The sequence below is a fragment of the Capronia epimyces genome (genome assembly GCF_000585565.1).
Source record: "Capronia epimyces CBS 606.96 chromosome Unknown aczIQ-supercont1.9, whole genome shotgun sequence".
Classification (NCBI taxonomy): domain Eukaryota; kingdom Fungi; phylum Ascomycota; class Eurotiomycetes; order Chaetothyriales; family Herpotrichiellaceae; genus Capronia; species Capronia epimyces.
Window position 1 is genome coordinate 1,206,917 of NW_006912912.1, and position 27,417 is coordinate 1,234,333.

Genomic DNA, 27,417 nt, shown 5'->3' on the forward strand with positions numbered 1-27,417 from the left:
TCTGTTCCTGGTTCTGTTCCTGGTTCTGTTCCTGGTTCTGTTCTTGGTTCTGTTCCTGGTTCTGTTCCTGGTTCTGTTCCTGGTTCTGTTCCTGGCTCTGTTCCTGGTACTGTATCTGGTCCTGGTTCTCTTCCGGTGCCTTTATCTTTTTTTTCTTCCGTCTCCTTGTCGACGTGGCCTTGAATGAAGCGTCTATAGTGTTGCTCGGCATACTGGTACTGGCACGGGTACTGATACAGGTCCGGGTACTGGACGTGTGATTTGCAGAGACACAGACACTGGCATCTGTTCCTTTGTCTATTTCGACATCGATATCGAGTTCGATTCCGATTTCGTCATATCATATCATATCATACCTGACGCGTGTCTGGCTATTGCTGCCGTTTGCAGTGAGTCTCTTGTACCTCGACTCGGGCTTCTGTTTCGAAGTACTGGTAGAGAGACGGATAGACTTGGTCAGTATATTTCCGACGGCTATGGTGAGTAGAGAGGCGGACAGACTTGGTAGTATATTTCCGACTGACTAGGTGCCTCTGGTTTGTTCTTGAGACAGCGGAAGGCTTGGGACAGCGGAAGAGGAAGAGGAGGGAGAGCAGCAGTTTGCACTCAGTCTAGTACTGGTGAAGTACTGTGTCGTGTCGTTATATATTATTTAAGCTGATGGGAGTACACCAGAAATGAGAGATGAGCAATGAGAGATGAGAAGTAGGACACCCTAGATGAACTTATCATAAGTATGAGGATGTGAGGGTGAATTTATCATAAGTATGAGGTGGGCAGGGAGAAGGGGAAGCGAGGTATTCCCCTGGCCATGGAGTTCAAGGTTCTCTTTTCGTCCGGTAGAGGGTAGAAGGCAGAAGGTAGAGTTTGTTGCCCAGGGCAAACTTAGAGGAGTCAGAGTCCTCCGTCTACTAAGTCAAATGCCATTCTCAAATAGGGATTCCTCTTCTATGCTTGTTTGTTACGTGGTACAGTCACTCACTCGGGCAAACAGACCAACTTGCGATGACTTGACTGGACTGGACTTGACTGGACAAACTTATCGCCACCGTCACCGTCGCTGTCAGTCACCGTCGCTGTCAGTCACCGTCGCTGTCAGTCACCGTCGCTGGTACTGTTACTGTTACTGCTGCTGTCTGACTGAACCGATGGAAACGCTTCACTTCGACCAACGAAGCCACATTCTGAAGATATTCATATCTGAACCAGCAGTACCTGTCACGTTTCACCAAAACTATTACCCCAAGACACCAAAAGGACAAAGTAATTACTTCACTCGTGAATTAGCCACTTGGTGTATATAACCGTCAGAATACCTCTCTAGCTAGCTAGCCGTCTAGATATCTCAGCATCGCCACTATACACGGCATGCAGTGCTAGCAATTAGAGGCAGTATGTACGAGTACAACAATATGTAATCTATCCTGGGAGATTTATTTGTTTGTCAAGATAAACGCCCGTTGATAGCAGGGTTCGCCTCGTCATAGATCTCTTCAGACTTAAGACTTAAGACTTTAGACTTCACCGTGGTCGTCATCTTTCCCCCTTGCCCTTGACCTTGCTCCAGTTTACATGATCATACAGCATGCGTATTTAGATGTCCTGTATTCTTGGGCACGGTCACGCTCAGTGTGAGGGTAAGGGTAAAGGTCGTGGCCATGGCCATAACTAGATTCAGAAAACAGTCTCGGCTCGCTGTGGATAGACCATGTCGTCGTCTTGAGGATGCCTTGGCCGTTCCAAGGGATCGCCGCAGGGGTGTCTCTTTCATCGTACCATCTGTCCATCGTCCGAGATCGAGAAAACCTTTATATGAAGATTGCTGGCTGCGAGGGTCCTGTTAACTAGGGTTCCGAAGTGTCTAAGAATGCGATGGTTCTCAGACTGTCCAAGGAGGGAGGTGATTGGAAAGCGAAAGGGGGATTTAGTTCACTGTCTTTTCCGTGGCTTCGAGAATCGAGAGACGATTCGATTAGATCCTGATCCTGATCATTCCTGGACGTGCCAGGTAAGAGACAAGACAAGACGAAAAGAAAGAGAGAGTCAACAGAAAGCGTAGAGACTCGACAGAAGACAGAGTTTAAATAAAAGGAGAGAACCAAAAGAATAGAGAGAGAATCGACAGAATAGAGAGAGAATCAATAGAAAGGGTGAGGAAGAGAAGAAGATAGAAAAAGATCTCTTAAGGGCTTTAGGAGGCATATCACTAAAATCAAGAAACCGTTTCCCTCTTCTCTTCTCATCACTTGTCATTTCACTTATACCGTTTACCTTTTTCACGCCTATGCCTACCGTCACCTCGCCAAATGGCCATCGTGTTAAGTTATGTCGTCGTGTAGGGGCAGGACCAGGTATGATCACGGTTGTTGTAGTTCTCTTCTTATCATATATTGTTAGCGGTCACTGGTATCCGGTCGACATCACAGGTACAGATACAGATATAGGCATAGTCATAGGCACACAGATATAGGCATAGTCATAGGTACAGATATAGGCATAGTCATAGGTACAGATATAGGCATAGGCACACCATGGCAATAGCAATGATCGGGAACCCCAGTCCTAGTTCTCGGTACGAACAGAACAGAAAAACAGATAGATACAAGCACTAATGACAAGACAAACCTTGTTGCCTTGTCGTAAGGCTTCGCAGATCAGCAAAACCAAGCCCAAGCCGAAACCCAAACCCAAACCAAACCAAAGGAAAGGAGCAAGGGAGCGAGTAAGTGAAGTGTTCTCGTGGCCATGCCATCAACCATCACCATCAGCCATCACCAGCGTTTCATTCCGTCGCCGTCACCGTCGCCATCACCTTAATTGATCATTAGCGTCCTCCATCTCACTCACGCCTGTCCTGACTGCGCAGCTGCTGCCTCTGGCCTCCAGAAATCTTTGTTATATTGTCCACGGTCTCTCCACTTCTCTCCGTCCATGTCCCTATCACGCTCGGCGGATCTGGAATCTGCCCTCTCACAAGGTAGGTCTGTTCTTCTCCCTATTACGCTCGGAGAATCTGTAGTCAGTCCCTTTACAAGGTAGGTCTGTTCTTCTCCCCTGTCCCTCTGCAAGGCAGGTCTGTTCTCCCCAAACCATATCACGACCTCTGGGATATGACATATCCCGATCCTGATACCAGGTCTGATACCATGTCTGATGCCAATATCCATCTCTCGCCTCTCCCTCCGCCCCCCGCCTCCGCAGTGATTAGCGACGTGGTAGTAGCTCCAAACCAGTTGAAACTAGCTTGTGAAGCAGGCTGATCACTCCGACTCCGACTGCGACTGCGATGACGCCCGACACGGACACAGGAGGACGATCCATACCATACAGAATGCCAGCTTGGCCCACGAGGCTGTTGCTGTTGCTGTCGTTGTCGTCGCAGCATAAGCTGATGTTGGTGCTGATGCTGATGTTGGTGCTGGTGCTGGTGTTGGTGCTGATGTTGGTGCTGATGTTGGTGCTGATGTTGGTGCTGATGTTGGTGCTGATGTTGGTGCTGGTGCTGGTGCTGGATTTGCAGGCTCTGGCCCTGACGAGAGGACGAGCTCCGGCAACTATGAGGACCGTGGTGGTGATAGTTGCCGACCAGCCTGCGTTTGGTCGGAGACGGACTGCGACCTCGTATCAGAGAAGCACTGGCACTCGGGTTTCTCGAAGCCGAACGAAAGTCAGACGTTAATGTCAACGACGGAAGAGGACGAATCTTCACCGGCGAAAGGCGTCGTTGCCTGACCCAAGCTGGCGATGGTGGCTGAATATGGATACGATGCTGGGCCACGAGCGATGGCGGTGGCGATGGTCGCCTAATATGGATACGATGCCGGGCCACGAGCAATGGCGATGGCGATGGTGATGGCGATGGTGATGGCGATGGTGATGGTGATGGCGGTGGTGATGGCGACATTGGTCTTAGACACGTTGCGATGATTCTGTCCAAGTCTCACGGTATTCTAGTCTCAGCATATCAACGCAGCCCCTTACGGTAATATTCGAGAGATGAATATGTCACAGACCAAGACCGAACCGATTCTCAGCAGGCCAGTTCGATGCAGTACACTGCAGTGGGTGGTGGTATTTCCCCTGAAAACTGTACTCCGTAATCGACGGGATAGATTGGATTGGATTGTGTGGCTGCTGACGGGTTGCGACAATGACTTGGTTAATTGAGTGATTGACAATGATAATGACTTGGTTATTAAGTGATTCAGAAGTTCGCTGTGCTGTGCCATAACAAATGTCGATTGAAGATCTTCAGACCTCTGACATGCGCCGAGATGAGTCCGCAAAAGAGAGAATGGAAAGTAGAAGAACGAACCACAGAGACCAGTTTCAAGGGCTCCTGAGCTCACCCGTTGGCGACGGTGATAGTGACAGTGACATCTGGACGCGTTTGGTCTGGTCTGGTGAGACGCAAAGCTAGAGGAAGTCTTGCCAACGAGGAACAAGATCTTGAAGGAAGGAATTGATGTAGGCGTACGGTTGGCCCGGCGTGGTCGAAGCCCTGATAAGACTTGGAACTTCGGACGGGATCTAGGGCCAGGGAATAAAAACAGAGAAAGAGAAATAATACGAGGTCAAAGACAGAGAAACAATACCAGGGCAAAGACACTGAGGGAGCATTCCTCTGCAACAATTTCAACAGCAAACAGAGGACAGCTCAGCTTCACAGACAACAAGGCAGTATCACAGAGACAGCTCAGCTCACAGACAACAAGGCGGGATCAATGAAAACAGGGCCGCGTCGACGCCATTAGCTAATGCTTCATCTTCATTCCCGGCTAGAGTGATAACGCCTATTTTCTGCCTCAACCCTCCTCAACGGAGTCCCACTTCGAGTCATCAAAGCCCCGCATCTTCAAACGAAATCTCTGAAGATATGCTGACTGCAACAAGAAGAAAGCATCATCGTACTGGCGCAGGGACCAGCTGACCCGAGTGCTCTTCTCATTGATGGTACTTGCCGCACATCTATCTGGCCCCGCGTACGGGGATGGTGTAGAGCAGGACCCGTTCAAATGAGGAGGCTCGTCGTGGGAACGTCATTTGAGGCATGGGAGACCTCTATCTCTTTCTGTGTAAAAGAGCACATATTCAGTGACCAGGCGACTGTCCCTGTGAGCCTTCCCACTTGCTCGCCAGGCTGAACGTTGTTCATGCATACCTGGTGCAGCTCATGTGGAGGAGATGATGCGACGAAAGCTGGAGGGTGTTTTATGCAGAAGCATTTTCCCGACACTCCATGCTATGTCGTAATGATGGTAGCCACCGGCAATTGAGATACTCAGCTTCCACTGTACTGATAAATACAGCCCTCACAACTGTGCCTGTCTCTTCAGCCTCTGCAATTCCCTGCAAATGCCCTCCAACTCGGCCTCAGAGACAACACCGTCCTCGACCTTCTTCTCCAGACTTGGGATCAAGGCTTTCGCTTCGTCCGAGCACGTCGGCACCAAGCTTCCCAGCTGACTTTTCTCAAAGCGTTCCAGGTTGTCACCGTAAGAATTGATGATTCCCTCGACTTGTTGCGCCTCGGCAAGCTCTTTGAAGACGGCAAAGATTTCAAGGTAGTCCCGCGTCTTCGCCGTGGTTTCGGTCTCCTCGTAGCGCCCGCCTCGTGCCGCGCGAGTGGCGAGGGTCTTTTGCAAGATGATTCTAGCCTCCGACAGGTTGAGCGTGACTTCGTTCTGGAACTCGCCGAGTTTGAGGACTGCGCCGGCTTCGAGATCGGACGTGGCTGTAGGCGGAAAGCGAGAAGGCGCAGCGTGAGGCATGTTGGCGTTAGGCGGCGACGGGAGGGAGATCTTTGTGGTAGCGATGAAGGCGATGAGTTAGAGGAGTGGATTAAACCGTGGCGTCGACCTTGTGTCGACGTTGATGTGATGCCGCCATGGGGAGTGGGAATCATCCAAGCGCAGTCTTGGCGAGCTCACGTGCGACTCACCGTGACCACGCCGCTTTTATACAAACTCCCCTCTCTCTTACCTGGCTAGGTGCCTGGTACACCAGTTTAGGGACTATATCACGACGACAAGAACCATCATGCACGACAGACCAAAGCAGAATCTTACGAGCAAGGTCGCGATATGCTTAAGCCCTTTGATCCCAGCGTATCATACGACTAAGGGAACGGTGCTACGGGAGTTATCCAAGGTAACCCGACATACCCCGGACTTCGGTCGGAATAAAACCTAAAGCGTAGAAATACTGCAGAAATACAAACAAGGCAAAGAGTTCATCATGCTTAGCTCGCTGTATCACGATAGTGGCGCATACGAAAACCCATTAGGGCCTGCAAAAGAAGGTACAAGAAAGGGTAAACCGTGTACCCCATGTTCTCCTGCACCGGAGCGTATCGACTGGAAGAATTCTTGTCCTACCCACTACCCAGTCAAATAGTAAGAAGTGCTGGAAGATTGTGCAAGAAACGCCTCGGTTGGAAGCAAAGCGAGCCAAACTTGGGGTGGGCGGATCTCAAGAGTACAGAATACCTCCTTGCAAACTAAATGATGGCAGCCAAAGCCGTCGCATCTTAGATCACGCCGAGCACCAACGATCAAGCATCTACGCTGGGTCTGAGTACGGTGCAGCTGAATCGTAACACGCCGCTTCCGGCGGCCTCTTCGCGCCTGACGAAGGGAAGGGGACCCATATTCAGAGCCTTGTCACTCAACACGTCTTCATCAACGCCGAGCTCACCAAGATCGACCGGGCCTTTCCTTCGACCCTCCAGTTCCCACAGATGGCCATCTTTGCCCTTGACGAAAGCAATGAAAGCGTGGCCGGGATCCTCGCCCAAAGGTGGAGCCGATGTGTCGCCTGTCTGTGCTGCCGCAGCGTGCGCTACCCCTATCACTTCAGAGTCGTGCAGGAAACGGGCTCTCTCGGCTGGTCGAAGTGGCATGGCTTCTTTCAAGAAAGTGTCGAGGTCGCTGTCGGGTCGGATCAGGTCGGCCGCAGGACCATTAGTAATGCAATGTAACAGGCCGATGAGACCACAAGCATGGCGGATGGTTTGGTGGTAGAACATGACTGGCTCATCAGGCCCGGCACCCTGGTAGTCTGGTTCTGCCTCGTTTACTCTGGTGTAGAATGCCTCGCTGTCATCGGTGCATGGATAGATGAACAGAAGGGCATGTGCAGGTCTTGGGAGGATTTCAATCAGATCCTGATCGGTCAGACTGTATACGTCTTGAAAAGCGAGAGTCGGAGAGAGTCCGAGTTTATGTGCTAGTTTGGTCATGACCTCGGGGTTGTTCTCTATCGAGGGCAGTTAGCAGCTGACAGTTTGGCATTTAGCCTTTCGTGCATCTATCTTACCGAGGGGAATGTAAGTCTTTTGAGACATGCTGAGGGCGCTTTGCTGCGAGCATGCGTAGTACAGTGGACGGTATGAAAGCCATTCCACGAACCGTTCAAGATGAGCCAGACAAGTCACGTATACGTATGGCTGACGGTTGCCTGCTTGCAACAGTGGTAAGTCTGGGGTGACCACAGGGCGGCGTTGCCCTCGTCCTTAACGGGGCGAGCCGCGATAAGACAAGGCAAATTGACGCCGCCCTAACCCCGTTTGCTACTGGTAAGACCGAGTCCAAATGCTCCTCCGTATATCAAGCACCCCTCCCATTATCAGCCATGTCGTCAAATGTCCGGCCGCCGGTGAATTGTACAGCTACAGATCACAGATAGTGGCGTCCGGCGAGCAATTTCACCGGTACATGTAGTAGATCGAACTGATGTTGTTCATGCGGAGGTTGCGGGCTCGATGAACGGTCATTTCGATGGTCTCGGCCTTGGCCAGTCCAGTCTTTCGCACTCCTGGTCACGGCTCTAGAGGGCGATCAATGTTCGTCGGTCCCAATGATTCCTGCAAAGGCTCCTGTTTCTCTGGAGTACTGTAATTGACAGCCAGGCCAGATGGAAACTTGAACACATGCAACCGAAAGAAAAGGAAGAGCCCACTACTCCGTGCACTCTTTTATTACTGAGTATATCTTTGCGAGGCCGCTGTCACCCGGTCGAATTGCAATAGCAAGCACCTTGGCGGATTTGACTTGCTCTCCTCGTCGCGCCGGTGGTCTGCATCAATCGAGTTTGAAGAGAATATGGGCTCAATGGCAGAGATTCGTCCCGAACGGACGGTGATTGGGGGATCTCTCGAGATCTCTCGCATGGTGAATGGTCTTTGGCAACTTGCCGGTGGCCATGACCGGGACATCAGTATTGCTAAGGCTGCCCAGGTGATGGACGACACGTAAGTGTTGATGTTCTTTTTCTTGTTTCGGGACACGAAGTACAGAGCGGTGGCTAATCTGATTGCGGCAGATGTTTGTGCGGGCTAGATACGTTTGATATGGCCGATCACTACGGAGATGCTGGTTCGTGGAGGCTCGCCGTCGAGTCAAGTCACTTCCCTCTCGAGAGAGAAATGTCACGAGGCTGATGATCACTAACCACTGTCTTCAGAACTGGTGGTTGGACACCATAATGCCACGTCAACGACGAGAAAGGTGGCCTTTACGAAATGGTGCCCCCAGGAGAACGGCATCAAGACCTTTGCAAATGCCGAGGCTGCCGTCGACCTCGCATCGCGACGGATGGGTGTGAAGAAGATAGATCTGCTGCAATGTACGGGTACCTCCATTCATGTCTGCTGATTGTCAAACTGACTGGTGGCTCAGATCATGCCTGGGATTTCACCGACGACACATATCTCCACAATCTCGACCATCTACGCACCATGCAGAGGCAGGGTAAGATCGGACTCATCGGGCTGACAAACACCAACACCGCACATCTGGAATTGCTTCTGGACTCGGGATTCCCCATCGCCACGAATCAAGTGCCGACCAACGTGATTGATCGACGCTTAACCCGCGGCAGAATGAACGAGGTCTGCATCAAGCACGACGTCGGCATCCTGGCGTACGGAACTTTGCTCGGCGGCTTCCTCACCGACAAATGGCTGGGACAGCCTGAACCCGCCGACATCAACGAGCTGAACTGGAGTCTACGAAAATACATCCGATTCATCTGGGCCGCTGGTGGGTGGGCACCGTTCCAAGTGGTTCTCCAGGCCCTCGCCGTTGTTGCACGCAGACATGACGTGTCAATCGCTGCAGTCGCAACTCGATTCGTGCTCGATATCCCTTCTGTCAAAGCAGTCATTGTCGGCACGCGGCTGTCTGCCGACTCGGAGGCCTACATTGCCAAGAACTTGCAGGCATTCTCCTTCAAGCTGACGGAAGACGACATAATCCTCATCCACCAAGCCCAAGAAGGCCTGACAGATGTTCCTGGCGACTGCGGCGACGAATACCGACGACCACCATACTTGACTGCTGCCGGTGACATGAGCGACCATTTGCTGGAGACCGACCGGATGACGCTGGTGCGTGAAGCCGTTGCAGCGGGAAAGCGGGTGGAATACTCGACCGGTAGCAAGTGGGAGCCAATTGCTGTAAGTGTGCTCCTTCTTCTTTGAATTCTTTCTTTTCAGGCATCATGTTGTATCGTAAGCGAGCCTGCACCAACCGAGCTCCATTGACTAACACCACTCTGATTACCACAGGGCTACTGCCGTGCCGTGCGTACGGGCAATACCATCCGAGTTTCCGGCACAACCTCAAACTCACCCATTCCTAGCCTCGCCGTCATCGGCGGCTCCAGCGCACAGAGCCAGACGGTGCACATTTTGGACACTATTGAGGGCGCACTGAAGGCGCTGGGCTCGTCACTGTCCGATGTCGTGCGCACCCGCATCATGGTCCGCGACGCGGATTTTTGCGAGGAGGTGAGCCGCGCGCACGGTTGGCTGTTTGCACATGCTGGTGTAAGGCCGTCAAACACGTTTGTCACGGCTGGATTGATTGGAGAGCACATGCTGGTCGAGATCGAGGCAGAGGCCGAGGTTGGCTGCTCATCTGAAGGTGTTGTCACGGTGATGAAGTCTTAAGTCCCCTTCGAGTGTGCGGGGCAAAGCCGGACTGTTTTGCTGTTTTGCATCGCTGTCAGAGGTTGGGTTTAGCTTGCCGACATTAATTGGTCGCTGAAGAGTATTGTCCCTTCAGGATGTTCCATTAAGTCCAGGCACGAAAAAGCTAGTGTTAATATCGAATCCCGCATTCATGAACATGGCTGTCCAGCCTTCATTGTCGGCAAATGTCCAATCATGAGGCATAGTGTCGACTAAGTCACTGTACATTGGGCTATTGTCGTCAACTCCTGGAACAACTTCGTTCACGTTGTCTATTGGCAGTGATGACGAAGGGGTCATCGGATCAGGAGCTTGCATAGGTGAATCTGACACACGCTGCGGCTGGTCTTCTGCCTGGTTGCCACCTTGGTCTTTTCTCAAATATTCCAGAGGAGCGGCCGAAGAAGGAAACTGTAGTGCTTTCGTCGTTGAAGGTAAATTTTCTTCGGCAGTTGGACTCGATTGCAGATGACGTGCACTGCTTTTCAGTCGATTGTTCACCGATCGCCACCGGCAAGCCTTTTGGTACTCACGCAAGACATTCTTAAGGAAAGTGGCTTGAAGTGCGCATGCGAAAGTGGGAGGCGTGTTTTGTTGGGCAAACACGCGGGCCGCGAGTTCGATTGTCGTGATGACTGTTGGCTCAAACTCCTGACGGACGGCTTTGTTGACGCAGAGAAGGAGCTAAAGCATAGACCCAAGACGTTAACCGGTATGTTGCATGAAAAGCCAGTCTGGACGAGGAAGAATGTGGCCAGAATGGGGCTGATTGACAGGACTCACTTTGGTCAGGAACACTGCTGCATAAGCAGTCATGGCATGAACGGAGTCGTGAGCGAAGCTCAGCAGCGGAGAGAGAGATGGATGAGAAACGAGGTTCAGCATTTCCAAGGCGCTGGTGTACGTGATCCAGAAAGCCTCGGTGTCAACCAACGACGCCCCTATAGGAGACGAGATAGAAGCTTGTAGCTGAAACGAATAGAGTAAAAGAAGTAGATGGGTACCGAAGAAGGAAACCAGAAATGAGGAACAACGTTCTGTTGGTATTCGCCGTCAGTCATTTTGCCTGTGTGTCTTGAGGGGGGAGAGAATGCCTTACCTTCACCCTTTTCTGACGTAACACGAAGCCAATGTTTCCTCCATGCGTCTATTTGAGGGGTGAGTGACTTTAGCAGAGCGTCGAAGCGGTAGGGGTGAGCCATAGAGGGAGCGGGCCTTTGGGGACTGAACGCTTCGAGGATGTCGGCAGACGCGATTCGCAAGGAAACAAAAGCAGCTAGCGTTGCGTCGTCGGCGGTGGCGAAGGAACTTTTGTACCATGTATTGACAGACTCGATAAAATCGCTCCTCTCGATCATCCAAGGCTTGCCAGTTTGCAGGCTCATACTAGTATCGCGGTGGTTAGCACAAAATGGATGTCAAGATAGTACACCACCGCTCTGTACCTTCTGTCATACACAAAGAATACCAGCCACAACCGTTCGATGTTGCGCTTTTGCCGAATCTCCAGCTTCGAAGTTGTCGGGTTGGTCTCGTCATCGCTGATAGGCAACTTGTGCAAGCCCAGCTCCATGCATAGCCTTATCGCATAGCCAATGATGGACCAGGACCGAGCATCGTCTGGCTGTTTCCAGTATGTGGTCAGCAAGATTGCCTGGATGATCTCGGGCGATTTACTGCCTCGCGCGAAGCAATCGATGAACAACTTCTCCGAGTATGCGTGGAGCTCGAGATGTAGTGCAGGATTGAACGCTTTCGCCGACACTGCGAGTATGACGGTCAAGAGAAACGATGAGCGCTCTTGCACATATTGGAAGGTGTGCAACACCGGGTCCAAGACACAAATAAAAGGATTGAAGCTCTTCATGAAGCTACAGAGTGTCAGCATGGCGAGACTTGGTGTAACCGGCCTCGGCGAACAGAACCTACCCTTCAAACAACGATGTAGCAATATGGTACGGAACAACACCTTTTCTGACCGGGTCGTCTTCAATGATGGGCGCAGCGGCTTTGGCCTTGTCCAGGTGCATACCATGGCCAATGCTCAAGATGTTCTGAAGAGAGTATTTACCCTTCATTGCTCGCCTATTTAGCAAGCCGGATGGCTGCAGCCCCTCTGACTCAGCCCAGAAGTCGGTATCACCATCATTGTCATTGGGATTGTCATGCGACGATGGACGGTTCTCAGACGGGCCAGCGTGCGATGGCAACTCGTTTGTCCTTTCCAGCTCGCTTTCCAGCTCGCTTTCCAGCTCGGCGGTGGGCAGACTCTCGTTCGACCCGGCCGCAGGAGTTTCTTGCCCGTCTGCGTCTGCGTCTGCGTCTGCATCTGTTGCCATGGTCGAGTCGGTCCTATGATGCCTAGCCACGCAATTGAGCTTGAGCCGAGTCGGGTGTCTGGGCCTGGGCTTGTCTCACCTTGTAGGCTTTCGACCTCTCTTTTGCTGAAAAAAGACGCACTCGGCGGATTTCCGGGTGCAACGCTCGCAGGTTGCGCTCCCAGCAATGGGGCGACACTTCATTTTCACCTTGCGACATTGTGTACACGCTTTTCCGCTGCATGTTGGGCGTGATCAGCACACAGTCCACAGTCCAGTCTTCAGTCTTTCGAGAACGATAATATGGGCTGGCTGGCATACCTGGCCGGCTTCCTAGCCGGCTTCATACTGTAGCCCTTGCAAGGCCTTAGGAGCCTCCGCCGATGCCCTGCATCCGCAGTCTGGAGCCTGCAGCCTGCAGCCTGCAGCGATCCCTCGCTCACGTGGTTGGATCACGTGGCAGCTCTGACGTCCGCTGCAGGGAATATTTGATATCGTTCGCTATTGTACGGACGTCGGATACTATTCTTTTGTCTGAGTCAATGGCCGACTCCTACCACAAGAACCGGCACAATGGACAGAAGACAAGCAGGACGGAAAGATGAGATGGGCGGGCCCCTTTGCCTCTCCTTGCGAAAATGTCCGGCGATAGAGCTCAGGCCTTTATCTATTTCACCGGCACCTGATTAGTACCCGCAATGCTAAATCAGTTTAATCGACCACTTCAATCGTTTTGGCCTTGCGATTCAATACGTGGTTGGCTGATTCGTTTATCATGACCCTCCCCTTAATTGGGATATACCAGGCTACCACCAGTCATCTGCGATGTTGAAGGCCCGGCGAATATACGGATATGGCCGGTAGCAAGGCGGATACACTGGTAGGTGATTGATTCCTCAGGTTGATTGAGCATCCCGAGATACTGGTTGGGGGCATCCAGACCATCCTCGCCTGATAGACGACCTAGACCAACCTCTGCTCGGCGTGCAGATACTGTATAACAGACGGTTGGTTTCCACCGTGTCCTCGTCGGATGTTCAATCACCTCGTTTGCACTCAAGACAGCTGAAAAGAAACCGAAACCGAAGCCGAAACCATGATCACCACCGATCCGGCCACCAAGATGGTCAAGGTGGACGAGTCCGCTCGCTCTGAGGATACCGAGAATGGGTCAATTGTGCATGCTCCTCACCAGATGAAGAGACACCTCTCGCGGCGCCACATCAACATGATCGGTCTGGCAGGAATGATTGTAAGCCATGCAGGATCCTGCGAAGCTAGCTACTGCGTCTAGGACCACTGCTAACTGCGTCGTGCGTCGTGCGCAGGGCACTGGCTTGTTTCTTGCATCAGGCTCTGCTCTCGCCGTGGCAGGTCCTCTCGGCGCACTCCTGGGATACCTCCTGATGAGTGCCCTCACCGCGTCGGTGTCCTTGAGCTTGGGAGAGATTTCGGCCTTCATGCCGGTCACTGGTGGCTTTGTGCGACACGCTTCCAAGTTCATCCAGCCGGCCATCGGAGCGGCTACAGGCTGGAACTACTGGTATCTGATGGCTATCACGGGTCCGGCCGAGCTCAGCGCTGCCGCAACGCTCATCAACTTCTGGCACCCAGGCGTCAACGCGGCAGTGTGGTACACCGTCTTCATCATCCCCATCGTGCTCATGAGTTACTGCGGGGTTCGAGTCTATGGCGAATCCGAGGTGTTTTTTTCCATCATCAAGATCATACTCATCATAGGACTCATTATCGGCGGCCTCGTCGTCGATTTGGGCGGCTCCCCCACCCATGATAGGATCGGCTTCAGGTACTGGAAGGACCCCGGCCCATTCAACGCCCACCTGGTCCCCGGCAATACTGGGAAGTTCTTGGGTTTCCTGAGCACCCTGATCTCGGCGGCCTACGCATTCTGCAATATCCAGGTGGTGGCGTTGACGGGTGCCGAGACTAAGAACCCACGGAAGCTCATTCCGGAGGCCATGAAGATGACATTCTGGCGGATCATCCTCTTCTATGTCCTCAGCATCTTCATCGTTGGCATGCTTGTGTAAGCCTGTTCCCGTATCATCATTGTCTCACCGTTCACGACCGAGCGGCATTCGCAATGATCCTTAAGCTGACCATCTCACACTGCAGACCCTATAACGACCCGAATCTTGGGAATTCGAGCGGCACAGCACAGCAGAGCCCCTTTGTCATCGCATTCGAGAAAGTCGGCATCCGAGTCCTTCCATCCGTCATCAACGCCGCACTCATCACCTCGGCGTTCAGCTGCGGCGCGGCGGTCACGTTCCTCGCCTCGCGTGTCCTATACGGGCTCGCAGAGGAAGGCCAAGCGCCCCGAGCACTTCTCAAGATCAATCGCTTCGGCGCGCCTTACGTCGCCGTGTCCGCCTCCGTTCTCTTCCTGCCTTTGGTGTACCTCAGCTTGGGCAGCAACTCGTCCGTGGTGTTCGGGTGGTTTGTCAATATTGCCACCGTGGCCGCCCTGATCGCCTGGCTCATCATGCAAATCACATATCTGCGCTTCTTCTACGCGATGAAGGTCCAGGGTATTAGTCGAGATCGTAAGTGGATATCAGTCCCTTGGATTGATCGGTTCACCACCGAGCTAACCATACTAATGTCTTCATGACCGAGCTAACCATATCAATGTCTCCAGGTCTACCATATAAGAGCCCCTTCCAGCCATATATGGCCTGGACGACAATGTCTGTGCTGGCCATCATCATTCTCATCTCAGGCTACAGCGTCTTCATCCACGGCAACTGGAATACGAATAACTTCCTGGTCTCGTACATCGGCATTCCCATCTTCTTAGGTACTTTACCCGCCCTCGCTGTACCCTCGATCATCTCAATACAACTTTTGGACTAATGACATGGCTTTGCAGTTCTTTGGCTCGGCGCCTGGCTTTTCATCAACCGGGCTGCCATCCCCCCGCTGAGGGATGTTGATTTGTCAGAAATGCAGATCATTGAGAGGGAAAGGGAGGTGCAGCCGGAGGAGAAGGCGTTGCCGTGGTATAGAGTTCTGATCTGAGTCATGTTTCGGGGAGTCAAGTTCTATCTGAGCCATGTTTCGGGGAATTGAGTTCTGATCCGAGCCCTCTTTCCTTTCGGGGAGTTGAGTTTCCTTGTGGTTCTAGATCGACTTTTGTGTGCACGCCATCGCATCGTCGCAAGAAGCCTTCCCAGAGGTCAAGCCCACTACGTCGGTAACGCATAGATAATCGAACAGACTGCTTCTAAGCTTGTACCTCTTATATGTAGGCTGCATCGAAACGCAGAATGAATAATAATGCGACAGGAACAGTGTGTTTCTGTCAAACTTGGGTACTAACTTAGGTATTCCCAGCCTTGCCCTTCAACTAGAAGGCTGGTATAGGCATACTATCTAGTCTGGGCTCCCCATACCCCTTCGATAGCGAATATGGAACCCTTCAACCTTTGACAGTTTCATCTACATTTGCAAGAGCATCTTCAGGGATTTGACAGAGTATTGCTCAGCCAAGTATATTGCTCAGCCAAGTATTCGTATATGTCATGCATTTCTACTCGTATGGAACCTCCTTTCCAGTCACCTACTCTCGCTGGATATTCACGCCTTGAGCGTGCAGATCTCTCCTTGAAGGATACGACAGTGTTCCAGGGCCGTGTACATACGTGCGTGTATAAGATTTCCAATCTAGGATGTCAGAGGTCTCAAACCAGGACCCCTTTTGAAAGACAAGTCTGTCAAAGGAAGCTCACGGCGGATGAAACATAGGTAGGTAGGTAGGTAGGTAGGTAGGTAGGTAGGAGGGACCCGTGCCTACATGTAGTATTACTAGGAGGCCTCTGAGAGATTCTTGAATTGTCAAGCACGTTTGTGTTTGTGTTTGTTGCGCGCATCAAAGAACTAATTAGTTGAGGCCTGCGGAAAGATACCCGGTACTTCACCTGCTGGGCTCTACTCTGTACTCCGTACAGCTGCGTTTGATGGGCATGGCAAGACGTTGGATCTCTGGGGAAGGGTTCGATCAAGACTGTTTTCATTACATGCATTGACGTCCGGACTCGCCAACCAGACGGAATACAAACTGACACCAACAGTGTATCAAATACACAAAAGCACCCAAAAGGAAATGGTGGAGGGCACCCGGTACTCAAACCGCGTCTGGGATTTCAATCAGACTATTCCTCCTGGCGGCCATCACGGTGGTACCGTGGTCAAAACTCCATTTTCGTCTGCGAGCGTTCGCCAGCCTGTATTTCCTTGGTGAGACACCCATCACTTCCAGGATGGCAGAAGCGACGTGGCCTGCGAATTGCTCGTCGTTGATATTCAGTAGATGCTTCTCAATCTCGATCCCCGACCCCTCGAGTCCCTCTTCAATGCTTTCGAACAAGGCATTGTCGGCATCAGGGTCATGGAACGGCTTGCCTGGTGCATCAAGCATACTGACCCCACCCAGGGGGAGAAGCACCCGAATCACACTTGGATTGGTGGTGTGAGTGGTAAGCTTGGAGGCGATGAACTGTCCTATCTGTCTGTTTTCTTCCGGCGTCGTCCGCATCAGTGTCACTGACGGGTTGTGTGCAATCAATTTCCGATCCTTGCATTTCTCCGGCACCGCGTCTCTGGGTCCAAAATTGACCATGTCGCATGCTCCGACCGAGACGACCAGAGGAATTCCCATCTTGGCAGCCACCTCCAACCGGCCTGGACCAGCAGAGAGCACCCCGCCAAATAGCTCATCGGGAATCTCGGTGGTGGTCAGATCGATCACAGCGTCGATCTGTCGCTCGGCAATAAGTCGCTCCATGGCACGCCCGCCCGCACCGGTTGCATGGAAGACATAGATCTCATACTCAGACACGTCATGTGGAGTGGATGTTAAGATGCGACGGACCTGGTCGACGCAGGGGGTAGTGTTCCCAAACATGGTGATGGCGATCCGTTTGTCTTTCACCTCGGACTTCGAGGGGTCAAGCAGAGACTTTGAATAAGACAAAGTCATGGCAGCAATTGCCGCAGCCGCGTTGGACAAGATCCGCTTGAGAATGGAGTTGACGCCCGCAATATCGACCACACTATACATCATGGTGATGTCTGTCTCTTCGATGTAGTGCTTGATATCCCCACTGGCCATTGTCGATACCATGAGTTTGGGGAAGCCGACGGGACATGCTTTGCGCATTAACGCTGTGGCCAGCGAGGACGCACTGCTCCCACCGGCGGACACAATTCCCTGGATCTGGGACTTGGAGACCAAGTCCTGGACATCTGGCAGACATATCTCAATAGCCTTGTCAATGTACTCGCCCCGCGGCAGTGTCTTCAAAGCCGAGCTCTGATCAAGGAGGGGTGAGACGATCTCAGCTGAGGGGATGTCGCCCAACGCTGGAGACTTGGCTGGGGTATGGCTTATGTCCAGAATCTTGGTTTGATAGTAAGCCCCTTGGGCAAGAATCTGGGCGCGCAGATAGAGGATTTCATCGAGCTTGGTGTCGGTGGTGCCGACAATGAGAATGGTAGGGTTTGACATGATGGATCAACAGCAACGACGGGAGCAGTAAGGTAGTGGAGGAGATGTAAGCGGATAGCTGTCCAACATCGAGAGACTCACAGACTGCATTGCAAAGCTGTCTGAGGCTTTAACAAACGAATGGGAGCAGGAATGCGTCGCTGTGTGCGTTGGTAAATGAGGTGAGCTGCCCCTCCTTCTTCTACGTAGGGCTTCCCTGAATTCCTGGTGTTACAGAACTTTTGATTATTGCTGCATGTTGAGGGTGCTCGACCTCATCCCCGCAGTTCTCCACGCCATAGGCTTAGGGGCCTAGGGGTCTTAGGAGCCTTAGCCTTTAGGGGCCTTAGCCTTTAGGGGCCTTAGGCTTGGCCTCTAAGCCTACTCTGCACCCGCAGCTTGCACTTTGCGGGTACAGATTATGTACTCCGTACTACTAGTAGCACCAGTAGCTTCTTAGCTGTGGGCGTCGGATCAGACGATGACGTGGATCAGATCTGACCCGACACGATGTTGGAATCTTTACAGTAGCATCCTATCCTAAACATCAGATTTTGAATGGTGCCTAAGGCTTTACTTCTTCCTCTCACTCATTGTCCACCGCCAACTGCGGCCATGCCTCCTCCATCCACTCGAGCAGAGGTCCTCTCGCACCTCCACGAGCAGATCAAGAATGGGAAGCCCATCGTTGGGGCAGGGGCTGGGACTGGTCTCTCAGCCAAGTTCATCGAGGCTGGCGGCGCCGACCTGATCATTATCTACAATTCTGGGCGATTCCGCATGGCTGGTCGAGGCTCTCTCGCCGGCCTCATGCCTTACGGTGATGCCAATGCGGTGGTCGTCGACATGGCCAGAGAAGTGCTTCCGATCGTCCAGAAAACGGGCGTCCTGGCCGGAGTGTGTGGGACCGACCCATTTCGAATCATCCCCCGATTCCTCGAACAGTTGAAAGGCATGGGGTTTTGCGGAGTCCAGAACTTCCCTACGGTGGGCCTGATTGATGGCACGTTCAGGGCCAATCTCGAAGAGACAGGCATGGGATACGACAAGGAGGTGGAGATGATTGCTGAAGCACATCAGCTAGACCTTCTTACCACCCCCTACGTGTTCAATGTCGACGACGCAGTGAAAATGACTAGGGCGGGTGCGGATGTGATTGTATGCCACATGGGCCTGACAACGTCGGGTAGCATCGGCGCGAAAACGGGCAAGTCACTAGACGAGTGTGTCAAGCTGATCCAAGACATGAGGGACGCTGCCGCCAACATAAACAGAGACATTCTCGTATTGTGTCACGGGGGGCCAATTGCCGAGCCCAAAGACGCCGACTATGTCCTCAGCTGCACGAGAGGGGTACATGGGTTCTTCGGCGCTAGTAGCATGGAAAGATTGCCAGTGGAAATGGCCATCACCAACACGACCAAAGCATTCAAGGATGTGAAAGTCAATCGGTAGTTGGGACACCCAGACCTGTCGAAGAGTGCAAACCCACTTGAGCCCAGCGCCAGCCACGATGAGAAAAGGTCGAGAATCTTGCAGGGCCTATATTGCCGTTCCCGTCATCTAGCCACTCACCCGACCGGTCAGCGAGGATGGCTCCCGTCTCTGGATATGCAGACATCTTGCAGGATCAATCCGAAACAAGATGTCGTGAACCTGCCCCTGCACGAAATTAAGTGGTGGGAATTGGAAAAAGGCCCTCATCCGTCAATACGAGGGCACAGGGAACAGCATCTTGGCAAATGATACCTTGATGAATTACTCCACCAAACAGAGCTCGCCAACATTGTAGGACAATGAAGAAGAGTCCCCAGTCTACAAATATGGTCGAAGAACTTCCTGTGTATGGTCCCAAATCTTTCCCTGCGCCTTCTCTCGAAGCACAGCTATGACCTTCGCGTTCAGCGTGCAGTCGCATTTGGAGTTGACGAGAAAGAGTCCATTCGCCGGCTTCCCCAGCGAATTAATCCCTGGCTTGCCGTGCCATGGCACGCCACGACCGCCAAAAGCAGCGCTGGTACATTCGAACAAATGCCTCTGTCCCGACACCTCGTCACCAATCGCGAATAGACGAATAAGGGGCTCGAGGACAAGCCAGACAAACCAGGCCATGATCTTCGAATCCGAATCTAAACCCCTGTTTACATTTCCAGTGTTGACCCAGCCGGGCAAGGAGTGAATGAAGGTCACGTTGGGGTTGTTGTTGGCCAGCTTCTCCAGTGTCGTCGTGGTCATGGTCACCGCGAGCGGCTGAGCATTCAAGACGGTAAAATTCCCCGGCTTCTTCAGGTCCAGATCGTCCAAGTCGATGGTTGACCACTCCATCCCACCACCCAAAACGCTGACCACCTTAGGGGCTTCCGCCTCGCCTAGAAGGGGGAGGAGATGTAGGATGAACAGGATTCGCGTGTAGTACTCCAGGCTCTGGGTGACTTCTATGCCCTCGGCAGTCTCCCTGCGTGCGCCGAATGGTGCGTAGCCAGTGGTCAGAAACAGCAAGTCGACGCGTGACTCCTTGCTTTTGATGGTCTCGCATACTCTTTTTGTTTCCGCCAAAAGCGAGACCTCGCCTTGGGTCCAAATGACTTCGGCCTTGGGGTTGAGGGCGTGAAGCTCGTGGATGAAAGCATGGGTGCGCTCTTCAGAACTCTTGCGCCCGACCAGGTAGATTCGCACGCTCGCACCCGTAGCGACCAAGGCTTTGACCGTGAGCTTTCCGATACCGGAGGTACCGCCAACGAAGACAGCCACGCGTGGGGCGGTGACATCGTTAATGAGTGCGTTGGAGGCTTGGATTTCCTTGTCAGAGACCATTGTAGGCGTACGCGGCGAAAGACAGTAAAGGAGGGGGGTTTCTTCCTGTTCCCAATCTCTGACTTATAAAGGATTCGAGGAACAGGGACGCGATAAGTGACAGACCGATGTCTATTAGAATATCGAAAGAAAGTTGGAATGTGTTTGCTAAGGGAAGCATTCCTCCGAATTGTACTGATGATATTCGCTGGTGCCTAGTTATTGAAACGCCTACGCCTACTGATGCGTACTCCATACTACGTGAAAACCCACCTCTAGAATAAGGCCAGCTGCTCTGTCTATCTCACTTCGAGCTCCTTTGCACAACTGACTCTCATACATTATCATATAAGGGATGTATGCTCCTATTGCCACCATAACCCGTGAGGCACATCAGCTCAGGCGCACCGATAACGCTCCGGCGTCAACACCAACCCTGCCCCTCGAATAATGGTCTTAAGTTGATTGACATGCACTTGTGTGTGCCATTCACTCGGGCCCTGGCAAGACTTGGACTTCGACATAGGAGCAGCGCCCAATGCAGGTCTCAGAGTTGGGATGCGACTATTCGTACAGCAGCCAGCCTTGTCCTGGTCAATACGAGGTGGGAGATTAGATCCAGGGGGCCGAGTTTCGCTACAGTGTCTCGAGTGCCGCTTCCAGATGTGGCCATCACCTTCAGCCTCATGCAGGGCGCTGGGATGCCCCTGGGTATGGGCGATGCTTCAGACTGACCCCTGGTTGTTGTTGCTGCTCCACCCCTACTGTGACCAGCATCTGGCCAGCAGTTCGTCCTCCTGACAGCTCAGCTCTTGCTTGTTACTTCTCATTCACTCCTCGCTAGTGATCGCAGAGATGATCTTTTTGGTCAGCCCTGTGCCACCGGCGACTTCTGGGCCCTGGAAAAACGAAGATTAGCGAGGGATTGTCGGTCTAATCTTACCCTTGCTTCCTGTTGGCTTGTTGGTCTCGTCTCGTGTCTTCTGCCCTATACTACACATACACTACGGTACGTGACCATCCCGGGTGAATCTGGCGAATTCCGACCCGAAGTCGTCCTCCCCTCTCTGAGTCCCCAGGCTGGATCCTTGCCATCTAGAGATCTAAGAAAGCATTCGTCTGGCCTTGGCCCTGGCCATGACCATGCGTCCATTCGCTCCATTCGCTGCCAGATGGAAATGTTGACCATGTGCCCCTGGTACCCATGTGCTGGTCTGGACTCTGGGGGTCGCACTAATTCATTCAGCTCTTGGAAAACCGCTATGGCGACGTATTCGGATTGATTCCTACAGTGCGCCTCTCCTCTCGATGTGGCCGCGGGGCTGTCTCCAGGGTCTATGTGCGATGGGATGGAATTTGTCTATATATGACTGCGCTCCCCTCCAGGTCTGGCCATGCTCTGCTCTGCTGTTGCTTCAATCGGCTGCCCTAAGTCACTCTCAATCAGTCCAGCTGCCCCAAGTCACTCTCATTCATTCCAGCTGCTCATTCCACCCGTTCATTCTCATTCTCACATACCTTGATATCTGGTACTAGCATACCGTCAGCATGTTGTTCACCAAGCCAGCCTTAGCCTTGGGCAGTGCCCCCCTGGTCCTCCTCGTGTCTGCGCAAGAACCAGTGGATGCTGTCCACCACCCCTTGATTCCCGCTCTCTCCAAAGTCCCTGCGGTCACGACCAATCTCATGCCGCGATCTCTGGACAAGCGATGTTCGGGAAGCTGTGAAGAATGCTTCGGCACCGGCTACATTCTCTGCCCAGACAGCAGCCTGTATTGCTATCTCCCAGGAGATTCCTACTACGGCCTTGACTCTTGCCCGGGCTCCAGCGACTCCAGCGCCTCTGCCGGTGCCACAAGCGCTGCGAGTGCAACTGTCCCGGCGGCGTCTGCCACGTCGATCAGCGGAATAGATGACATTTGCTCCCAGGTTGGTGCCACTTGCAAGTCCTGCTTTGGACCAACCTACCTCGAATGCCCAGACGGTTACCACTGTTACGACCCGAACGACCCTAACTACAACACATGCCCCGACGATGGCAGCAGCAGCTCTAACTCGACGGGGTCTACATGCGAGGACCAGTACGGCGCCGGAAGTCAGCCCTGTGGGACAGATTCTTGCTATAACCCTGGTCAAGGGGATGTCTGTTGTCAAGATGGATGTAAGTCCAAGTCCACATAGACCCTTGCGCTTGCGCTTGCACAGACTAGAGCTAACGAACTGGATTCGACAGATCATTGCGAAGGTGGCGACACTTGCTCAAGCAATGTGGGCAAATGCTGTACTGCTGTATGGGCCCCCAACCAGAACATTCTCATTCTGTCTTTTGCAACTTGCTGACTTGACTTGACTTGCGGCTCTCAGGGCTCAACAGATTCCTCGTGCTCCGGTTCTAGCAGCGGTGGAGGCGGAGGCGGAGGCGCAGCATCATCATCTTCACCTGCCCAGGCTACCACGCCCGCTACATCTGGTGGCGGTGACAGTGGTGGAGGATTGGTACCTGCCGTCGCGACTACCGCGACTAGCCATGGGGTGGTTAGCACTGCTAGTCCCCTTAGCGATGCGAGCCCCATGGGGCGCGGCAAAGCCAAAGCTCTGGTGATGGCGGTAGGTGTGGGAGCTTTAGTCTTGTGAGTTCAACTGGTGGTAATGGTAATGGATAATGGGAGGTGGGACGGAGAAGGCTCGATACGAAGAGTTGACATGTGTTGGATTGTGACAGTATATCGTCAGGGAATTGGAATTGGAATTGGATGCTTTTCGTGGCCTCGGCTCCTTGCGCATATTGTAGCCTCGCTCGTAATGATATGGATATATCTATTGCCCGAAGATCCAGAGTCTCCTGGATGGGATGTGAAAATACGCATTATGCACCACAATAACCACGCATAATGGGATCGAGGTGGTTGTGGTTGGTCAAATAGGCACAAGGCTGAGGCTGAGGCTGAGGCTGAGATCCGTTCCAGCAGGGATCAGGTACCATCTAACCAAGACCAGGCCTGATATCTATTGACTCGGGATGCTTAGACCTGGCTGACCTCTGTATCGATTTATAGAGCACTCATTGGTGCCTCCAACCCAGCACCCAGTACATAGGTCCTATAGCAGTTCGTCAGGTCAGTTAATACTGCCAGTGGTAGAGTAACTCGGCTCTTCCTCGGCTTATTGCCCAAAGGGCGTGGACTCAGGGGCGTGTCTATGACAGCGACATTTTATGGCAATATTGGCATTGACATACCCTACATACTGTGTAGACATTCCTCTCCTCCCCTCTTGTTTCTCGAACCATGCTCCTCATATGTCCAAACCGCTTATGCGCATCCCCTACACAGGGCCTCTCCCGCCTCCGTTGATCATCCCACCATCGGCAGCGACCAAACACGGCGCCATCGCCGCGCTCGCCCACTTCTTGACCTCCAAATCTCCTGCTCCGACGACGACCAACTCCGCCGACGGTTCTTCTTCCCACAGTCATGGCACCAAAGACAAAGATGGATCTGGGGCGGATTTGCCAGAGCCAGGGCCGTCTCTACCAAAGAATACAAATACAAGCAAAACCGTGCTGTTGACCGGCGCAGGCATCAGCGTGGCATCCGGTCTGGCCGACTACCGCGGCGAAAAAGGCACGTACACCCAAAACAAGAGCTACCGGCCCATCTACTTCCACGAGTTCGTGGCCAGCCACGAGGCACGCAAACGGTACTGGGCGCGGTCGTTTCTGGGCTGGCGAGGTCTGCACCACGCCTCCCCCAACGCCACACACTATGCGATCCGCGACTTGGGTCGGCTCGGCCTAGTGGACAGTGTCATCACGCAGAACGTCGACTCGTTCCACCCGTTGGCGCACCCGGCTCTGCCTACGATCGAGCTGCACGGCTTTCTGAGGAGTCTGGTGTGCTTGAGCTGCCAGCGGTTGATGGACCGGGAGGCGTTCCAAGCGAGGTTGGCCGCGTTGAATCCCGCTTGGGCCGAATTCTTGCAGGACCTACTCAAATCAGGCGCCCTCGACACCGAGGATCCGTTGGAGCGACGCCGCAAGGGGTTCAGAACCAATCCGGACGGTGACGCTGATGTCCCGGGCGCCCCGTACACCACATTCAGATACCCTGCCTGTCCTCATTGCTTGAAGCGGCCGCCGATTTTGAAAGACGGGTCGAAAGGCCACGTTGACGTCGATGCCGACGGTGCCTGGATTGCGCGGCCCAAGTCATCCACCTCTAGTGGTGGTGGTGGTGATGGTGGCGTTGACAGTGTTGGCATCCTCAAGCCCAATGTCATCATGTTCGGTGAATCCATCCCTTCGGCTATTAAGGCCGCAGCCGAAGCCGCCATTGATGCAGCCGGCAAGATCCTTGTACTGGGCTCGTCGTTGGCGACTTACTCGGCCTGGCGGTTGGTTAAGCGGGCGCACGACCGAGGCATGGGGATTGGTGTCTTGAACTTGGGCGGTGTCCGCAAGGAGGAGGTTTTTTTTGAGGCTTCCCAAGCTGGTCATTCGCATGAGCATGGGCATGGGCATTTGCAGTCACAGTCGCATAGGCATCCGCAGTCGCATGAGCATGAGCAGTCGCATCCGCATCCGCATCTACATACCACAGATTCAGCCTTGATTGTCAACAGAGACGTGGTCCGCGCGAGTTTGCCTACCGAGGAGATTCTGCCCGGTGTTGTGGATTACATTTGCAACCAGAGGGGCCTATGAGGTGTGAGATGGATGTCCTGTCTGAGATACGATGGATGAGAATATGTGTTGTACAAGGCTGAATCATGTCATGATCATTATCAATGTCAATGCCAATATCAATGCCAATGCCATACCAATACCAATATCAAGATCAATGCCATACCAATCAATACTTATACTTATGCTTATGTCCATGTCTATATCTACTCCATGTTCATGTCCTTATATCCTGTGCATGTCAATGTCAATGTCTGTACGGATACTGATACGGATACAGATACTGATACAGATACGGATGCTGTTACTGTAGTGTAGTGTAGTATAGTGTACCTTAGCTAGGTACCTGAGCCGTACAGAGTACAGAGTATAGGTACGGACTATAGGTAGGTACAGGCACGTAGATTACAAGCACGTAGATTCCATTGGTACCTATAAGATGTATCCGTACTGTACGGATACTGCACACTGCATACTACACACTTGCACACTGACTTGACTTGACTGGCTGCGGTATGGTCGCCAACACCGACCTTGACTCTGACTCTGGCGTCTAGCTTCCGAGTCCAAGATCAAGCTCCCATCTTCCCATCTTCCCATCTTTCGTCATCCGTCTTCCCATCTTTCGTCTTCCGTCTTCCCATCTCCCGTCTGGCAGGCAGCTATACCTCTAAAGGGAAAGGGAAGGAGAAAGGGAAAGGGAAAGGGAAAGGGAAAGGGAACGCCCAATATAATACGACACCCAACCACACCATGGGCGAGCGCCTAACCCTAACCCTACCATAGTCCTAGTCCTAGTCCTCGCCCTAGCTAGATCAAACCTCTCAATCAGTTCAAACCTCTTCGATATGCCTTACACCGACGTCACCGGCACTACCAGTACTGTGTCTTCCTCTTCCTCTTCCTCTTCCCCTTTCCACCCCTAATGCGATTGGGTGCCCTTTCTCCTCTTCCTTGTCCTTTTCATTCTCATTCCCTTTCTCTTTCTCTTGGGTCCCTCTCAACCCCATGTCGGCGGTCGCACTCCCACCACCACCTCCAACCCCTCCCCAAGCCGTACTCCGCCGTCTCCCGCCTTCCCTATAGGTACGACCCATACTCAACTCTTGCGCGAACTTACTGCGGTCGCGGAACCATTGGCCCTTCCAGTAGAAAATGTAGATGGGGCCGATGACCACGATGGACAGACAGGCGAGGATGGTGGTGGGGTATTCGAGTTTATATTTGGGGAGGTTTTCGTAGACTAGGGAGAAATTAGATAAGTATAAATAAAAAGACGCGAGTAACATAGACGAGAGACAGACGAAGAGACAGGAGAAGAGATAGACGAAGAGACCAAGACAGGAATTTCCACACGAGGCGAAAAACGAAAACAAGTCTGAATATCATCCTGGTCGCACGTACACGCATACGCGCATACAAGAACAGAATAGAATAGAACAAAACAAAACAAAACCATAAACAGAAACCAACTCCGAGCAAAAATAACAAGAAACGGAACAAAAGCACGCGTGGAACTTATACATAACACGAGTGGTGCGAAACTAGAACTTAACGAACAGACATTCGCACAAGGCTAGTCAACGCTGGGTACCACATTCACATAAGGCTGGTCAACGCCGAGTACCAAGGCCATATAGCCGAGGACAATCTTGAACAGAGCAAAATACAATGTACTTACACGGTGTACTATACAACGCAGCAATGCCGGCGAGAAAGTCCCGCGCGAGATCGTTGCCGCCCGTGGCTGAGGCGGCATAAGGCCCGTACGCGGCGATCATGTAGTCGATAGAACTCTAGATCGGGAAATCATATATAGGTCAGTTTCGAATCAAATATAGGTCAGGTTTGGGGTCATAGTAGTCAGATAGGACAGGGGGAGGCTGACTCCAGAAGATGAGTACGGGACAGGTTGATCCCCAGGAATCAAATATCAGAAAAATACAATAAGGAGGGCTTGTAAATCAAATTGTAACGGCTGGGCTGGCCGGGTTGGGTGCAGAAATGCAAACATGCAGAAACACAGGTGTAGAAATACAGGTGCAGAGACACAGGATTAGAAACACAGGATTAGAAACACAGGATTAGAAACACAGGATTAGAAACACAGGATTAGAAACACAGGATTAGAAACACAGGATTA

General features: G+C 52.5%; 13 protein-coding genes across 13 annotated transcripts in view; 6 read left to right on the forward strand and 7 right to left on the reverse strand.

The window, feature by feature from the left end:
• Positions 1-5,312: 5,312 nt before the first annotated feature.
• On the reverse strand, positions 5,313-5,771 carry A1O3_09418 (uncharacterized protein; the record flags this gene model as incomplete). The annotated part of the gene is made up of 1 exon (XM_007739512.1): positions 5,313-5,771. One exon carries the CDS (start codon positions 5,769-5,771, stop codon positions 5,313-5,315), a length of 459 nt encoding a protein of 152 aa, XP_007737702.1.
• Positions 5,772-6,011: 240 nt separating this feature from the next.
• A1O3_09419 (uncharacterized protein) lies at positions 6,012-6,497 on the forward strand. The gene is made up of 2 exons (XM_007739513.1): positions 6,012-6,175; positions 6,200-6,497. The coding sequence occupies exons 1-2, from the start codon at positions 6,040-6,042 to the stop codon at positions 6,394-6,396; spliced, it is 333 nt and encodes a 110-aa protein (XP_007737703.1). The 5' UTR covers positions 6,012-6,039; the 3' UTR covers positions 6,397-6,497.
• A 56-nt stretch (positions 6,498-6,553) lies between these two features.
• On the reverse strand, positions 6,554-7,345 carry A1O3_09420 (ubiquitin carboxyl-terminal hydrolase L3; the record flags this gene model as incomplete). Its single annotated transcript, XM_007739514.1, has 2 exons — positions 6,554-7,257; positions 7,318-7,345. The coding sequence occupies 2 exons, from the start codon at positions 7,343-7,345 to the stop codon at positions 6,554-6,556; spliced, it is 732 nt and encodes a 243-aa protein (XP_007737704.1).
• Positions 7,346-8,111: 766 nt separating this feature from the next.
• A1O3_09421 (uncharacterized protein) lies at positions 8,112-9,952 on the forward strand (the record flags this gene model as incomplete). Its single annotated transcript, XM_007739515.1, has 5 exons — positions 8,112-8,251; positions 8,323-8,375; positions 8,464-8,625; positions 8,679-9,457; positions 9,569-9,952. The coding sequence occupies 5 exons, from the start codon at positions 8,112-8,114 to the stop codon at positions 9,950-9,952; spliced, it is 1,518 nt and encodes a 505-aa protein (XP_007737705.1).
• A 111-nt stretch (positions 9,953-10,063) lies between these two features.
• On the reverse strand, positions 10,064-12,312 carry A1O3_09422 (uncharacterized protein; the record flags this gene model as incomplete). Its single annotated transcript, XM_007739516.1, has 5 exons — positions 10,064-10,657; positions 10,757-11,010; positions 11,073-11,359; positions 11,419-11,844; positions 11,903-12,312. The coding sequence occupies 5 exons, from the start codon at positions 12,310-12,312 to the stop codon at positions 10,064-10,066; spliced, it is 1,971 nt and encodes a 656-aa protein (XP_007737706.1).
• A 22-nt stretch (positions 12,313-12,334) lies between these two features.
• Positions 12,335-12,535, reverse strand: A1O3_09423 (uncharacterized protein; the record flags this gene model as incomplete). Its single annotated transcript, XM_007739517.1, has 1 exon — positions 12,335-12,535. The coding sequence occupies one exon, from the start codon at positions 12,533-12,535 to the stop codon at positions 12,335-12,337; it is 201 nt and encodes a 66-aa protein (XP_007737707.1).
• Positions 12,536-13,387: 852 nt separating this feature from the next.
• On the forward strand, positions 13,388-15,333 carry A1O3_09424 (uncharacterized protein; the record flags this gene model as incomplete). The annotated part of the gene is made up of 5 exons (XM_007739518.1): positions 13,388-13,543; positions 13,620-14,338; positions 14,428-14,858; positions 14,954-15,112; positions 15,185-15,333. 5 exons carry the CDS (start codon positions 13,388-13,390, stop codon positions 15,331-15,333), a joined length of 1,614 nt encoding a protein of 537 aa, XP_007737708.1.
• Positions 15,334-16,438: 1,105 nt separating this feature from the next.
• A1O3_09425 (uncharacterized protein) lies at positions 16,439-17,821 on the reverse strand (the record flags this gene model as incomplete). Its single annotated transcript, XM_007739519.1, has 1 exon — positions 16,439-17,821. One exon carries the CDS (start codon positions 17,819-17,821, stop codon positions 16,439-16,441), a length of 1,383 nt encoding a protein of 460 aa, XP_007737709.1.
• A 594-nt stretch (positions 17,822-18,415) lies between these two features.
• Positions 18,416-19,255, forward strand: A1O3_09426 (uncharacterized protein; the record flags this gene model as incomplete). Its single annotated transcript, XM_007739520.1, has 1 exon — positions 18,416-19,255. The coding sequence occupies one exon, from the start codon at positions 18,416-18,418 to the stop codon at positions 19,253-19,255; it is 840 nt and encodes a 279-aa protein (XP_007737710.1).
• A 360-nt stretch (positions 19,256-19,615) lies between these two features.
• On the reverse strand, positions 19,616-20,614 carry A1O3_09427 (uncharacterized protein; the record flags this gene model as incomplete). The annotated part of the gene is made up of 1 exon (XM_007739521.1): positions 19,616-20,614. The coding sequence occupies one exon, from the start codon at positions 20,612-20,614 to the stop codon at positions 19,616-19,618; it is 999 nt and encodes a 332-aa protein (XP_007737711.1).
• A 1,527-nt stretch (positions 20,615-22,141) lies between these two features.
• On the forward strand, positions 22,142-23,195 carry A1O3_09428 (uncharacterized protein; the record flags this gene model as incomplete). The annotated part of the gene is made up of 4 exons (XM_007739522.1): positions 22,142-22,522; positions 22,575-22,754; positions 22,827-22,882; positions 22,958-23,195. 4 exons carry the CDS (start codon positions 22,142-22,144, stop codon positions 23,193-23,195), a joined length of 855 nt encoding a protein of 284 aa, XP_007737712.1.
• A 696-nt stretch (positions 23,196-23,891) lies between these two features.
• A1O3_09429 (uncharacterized protein) lies at positions 23,892-25,295 on the forward strand (the record flags this gene model as incomplete). The annotated part of the gene is made up of 1 exon (XM_007739523.1): positions 23,892-25,295. The coding sequence occupies one exon, from the start codon at positions 23,892-23,894 to the stop codon at positions 25,293-25,295; it is 1,404 nt and encodes a 467-aa protein (XP_007737713.1).
• Positions 25,296-26,107: 812 nt separating this feature from the next.
• The window catches only part of A1O3_09430 (uncharacterized protein), a gene marked incomplete at both ends in the record, with an annotated part of 3,454 nt that continues 2,144 nt past the window's right edge, over positions 26,108-27,417 (reverse strand). The window contains 2 exons of the mRNA XM_007739524.1: positions 26,108-26,517; positions 26,956-27,070. Of these exons, the coding sequence (XP_007737714.1) occupies positions 26,108-26,517; positions 26,956-27,070 (525 nt within the window). The remainder of the gene's footprint in view (positions 26,518-26,955; positions 27,071-27,417) is intronic.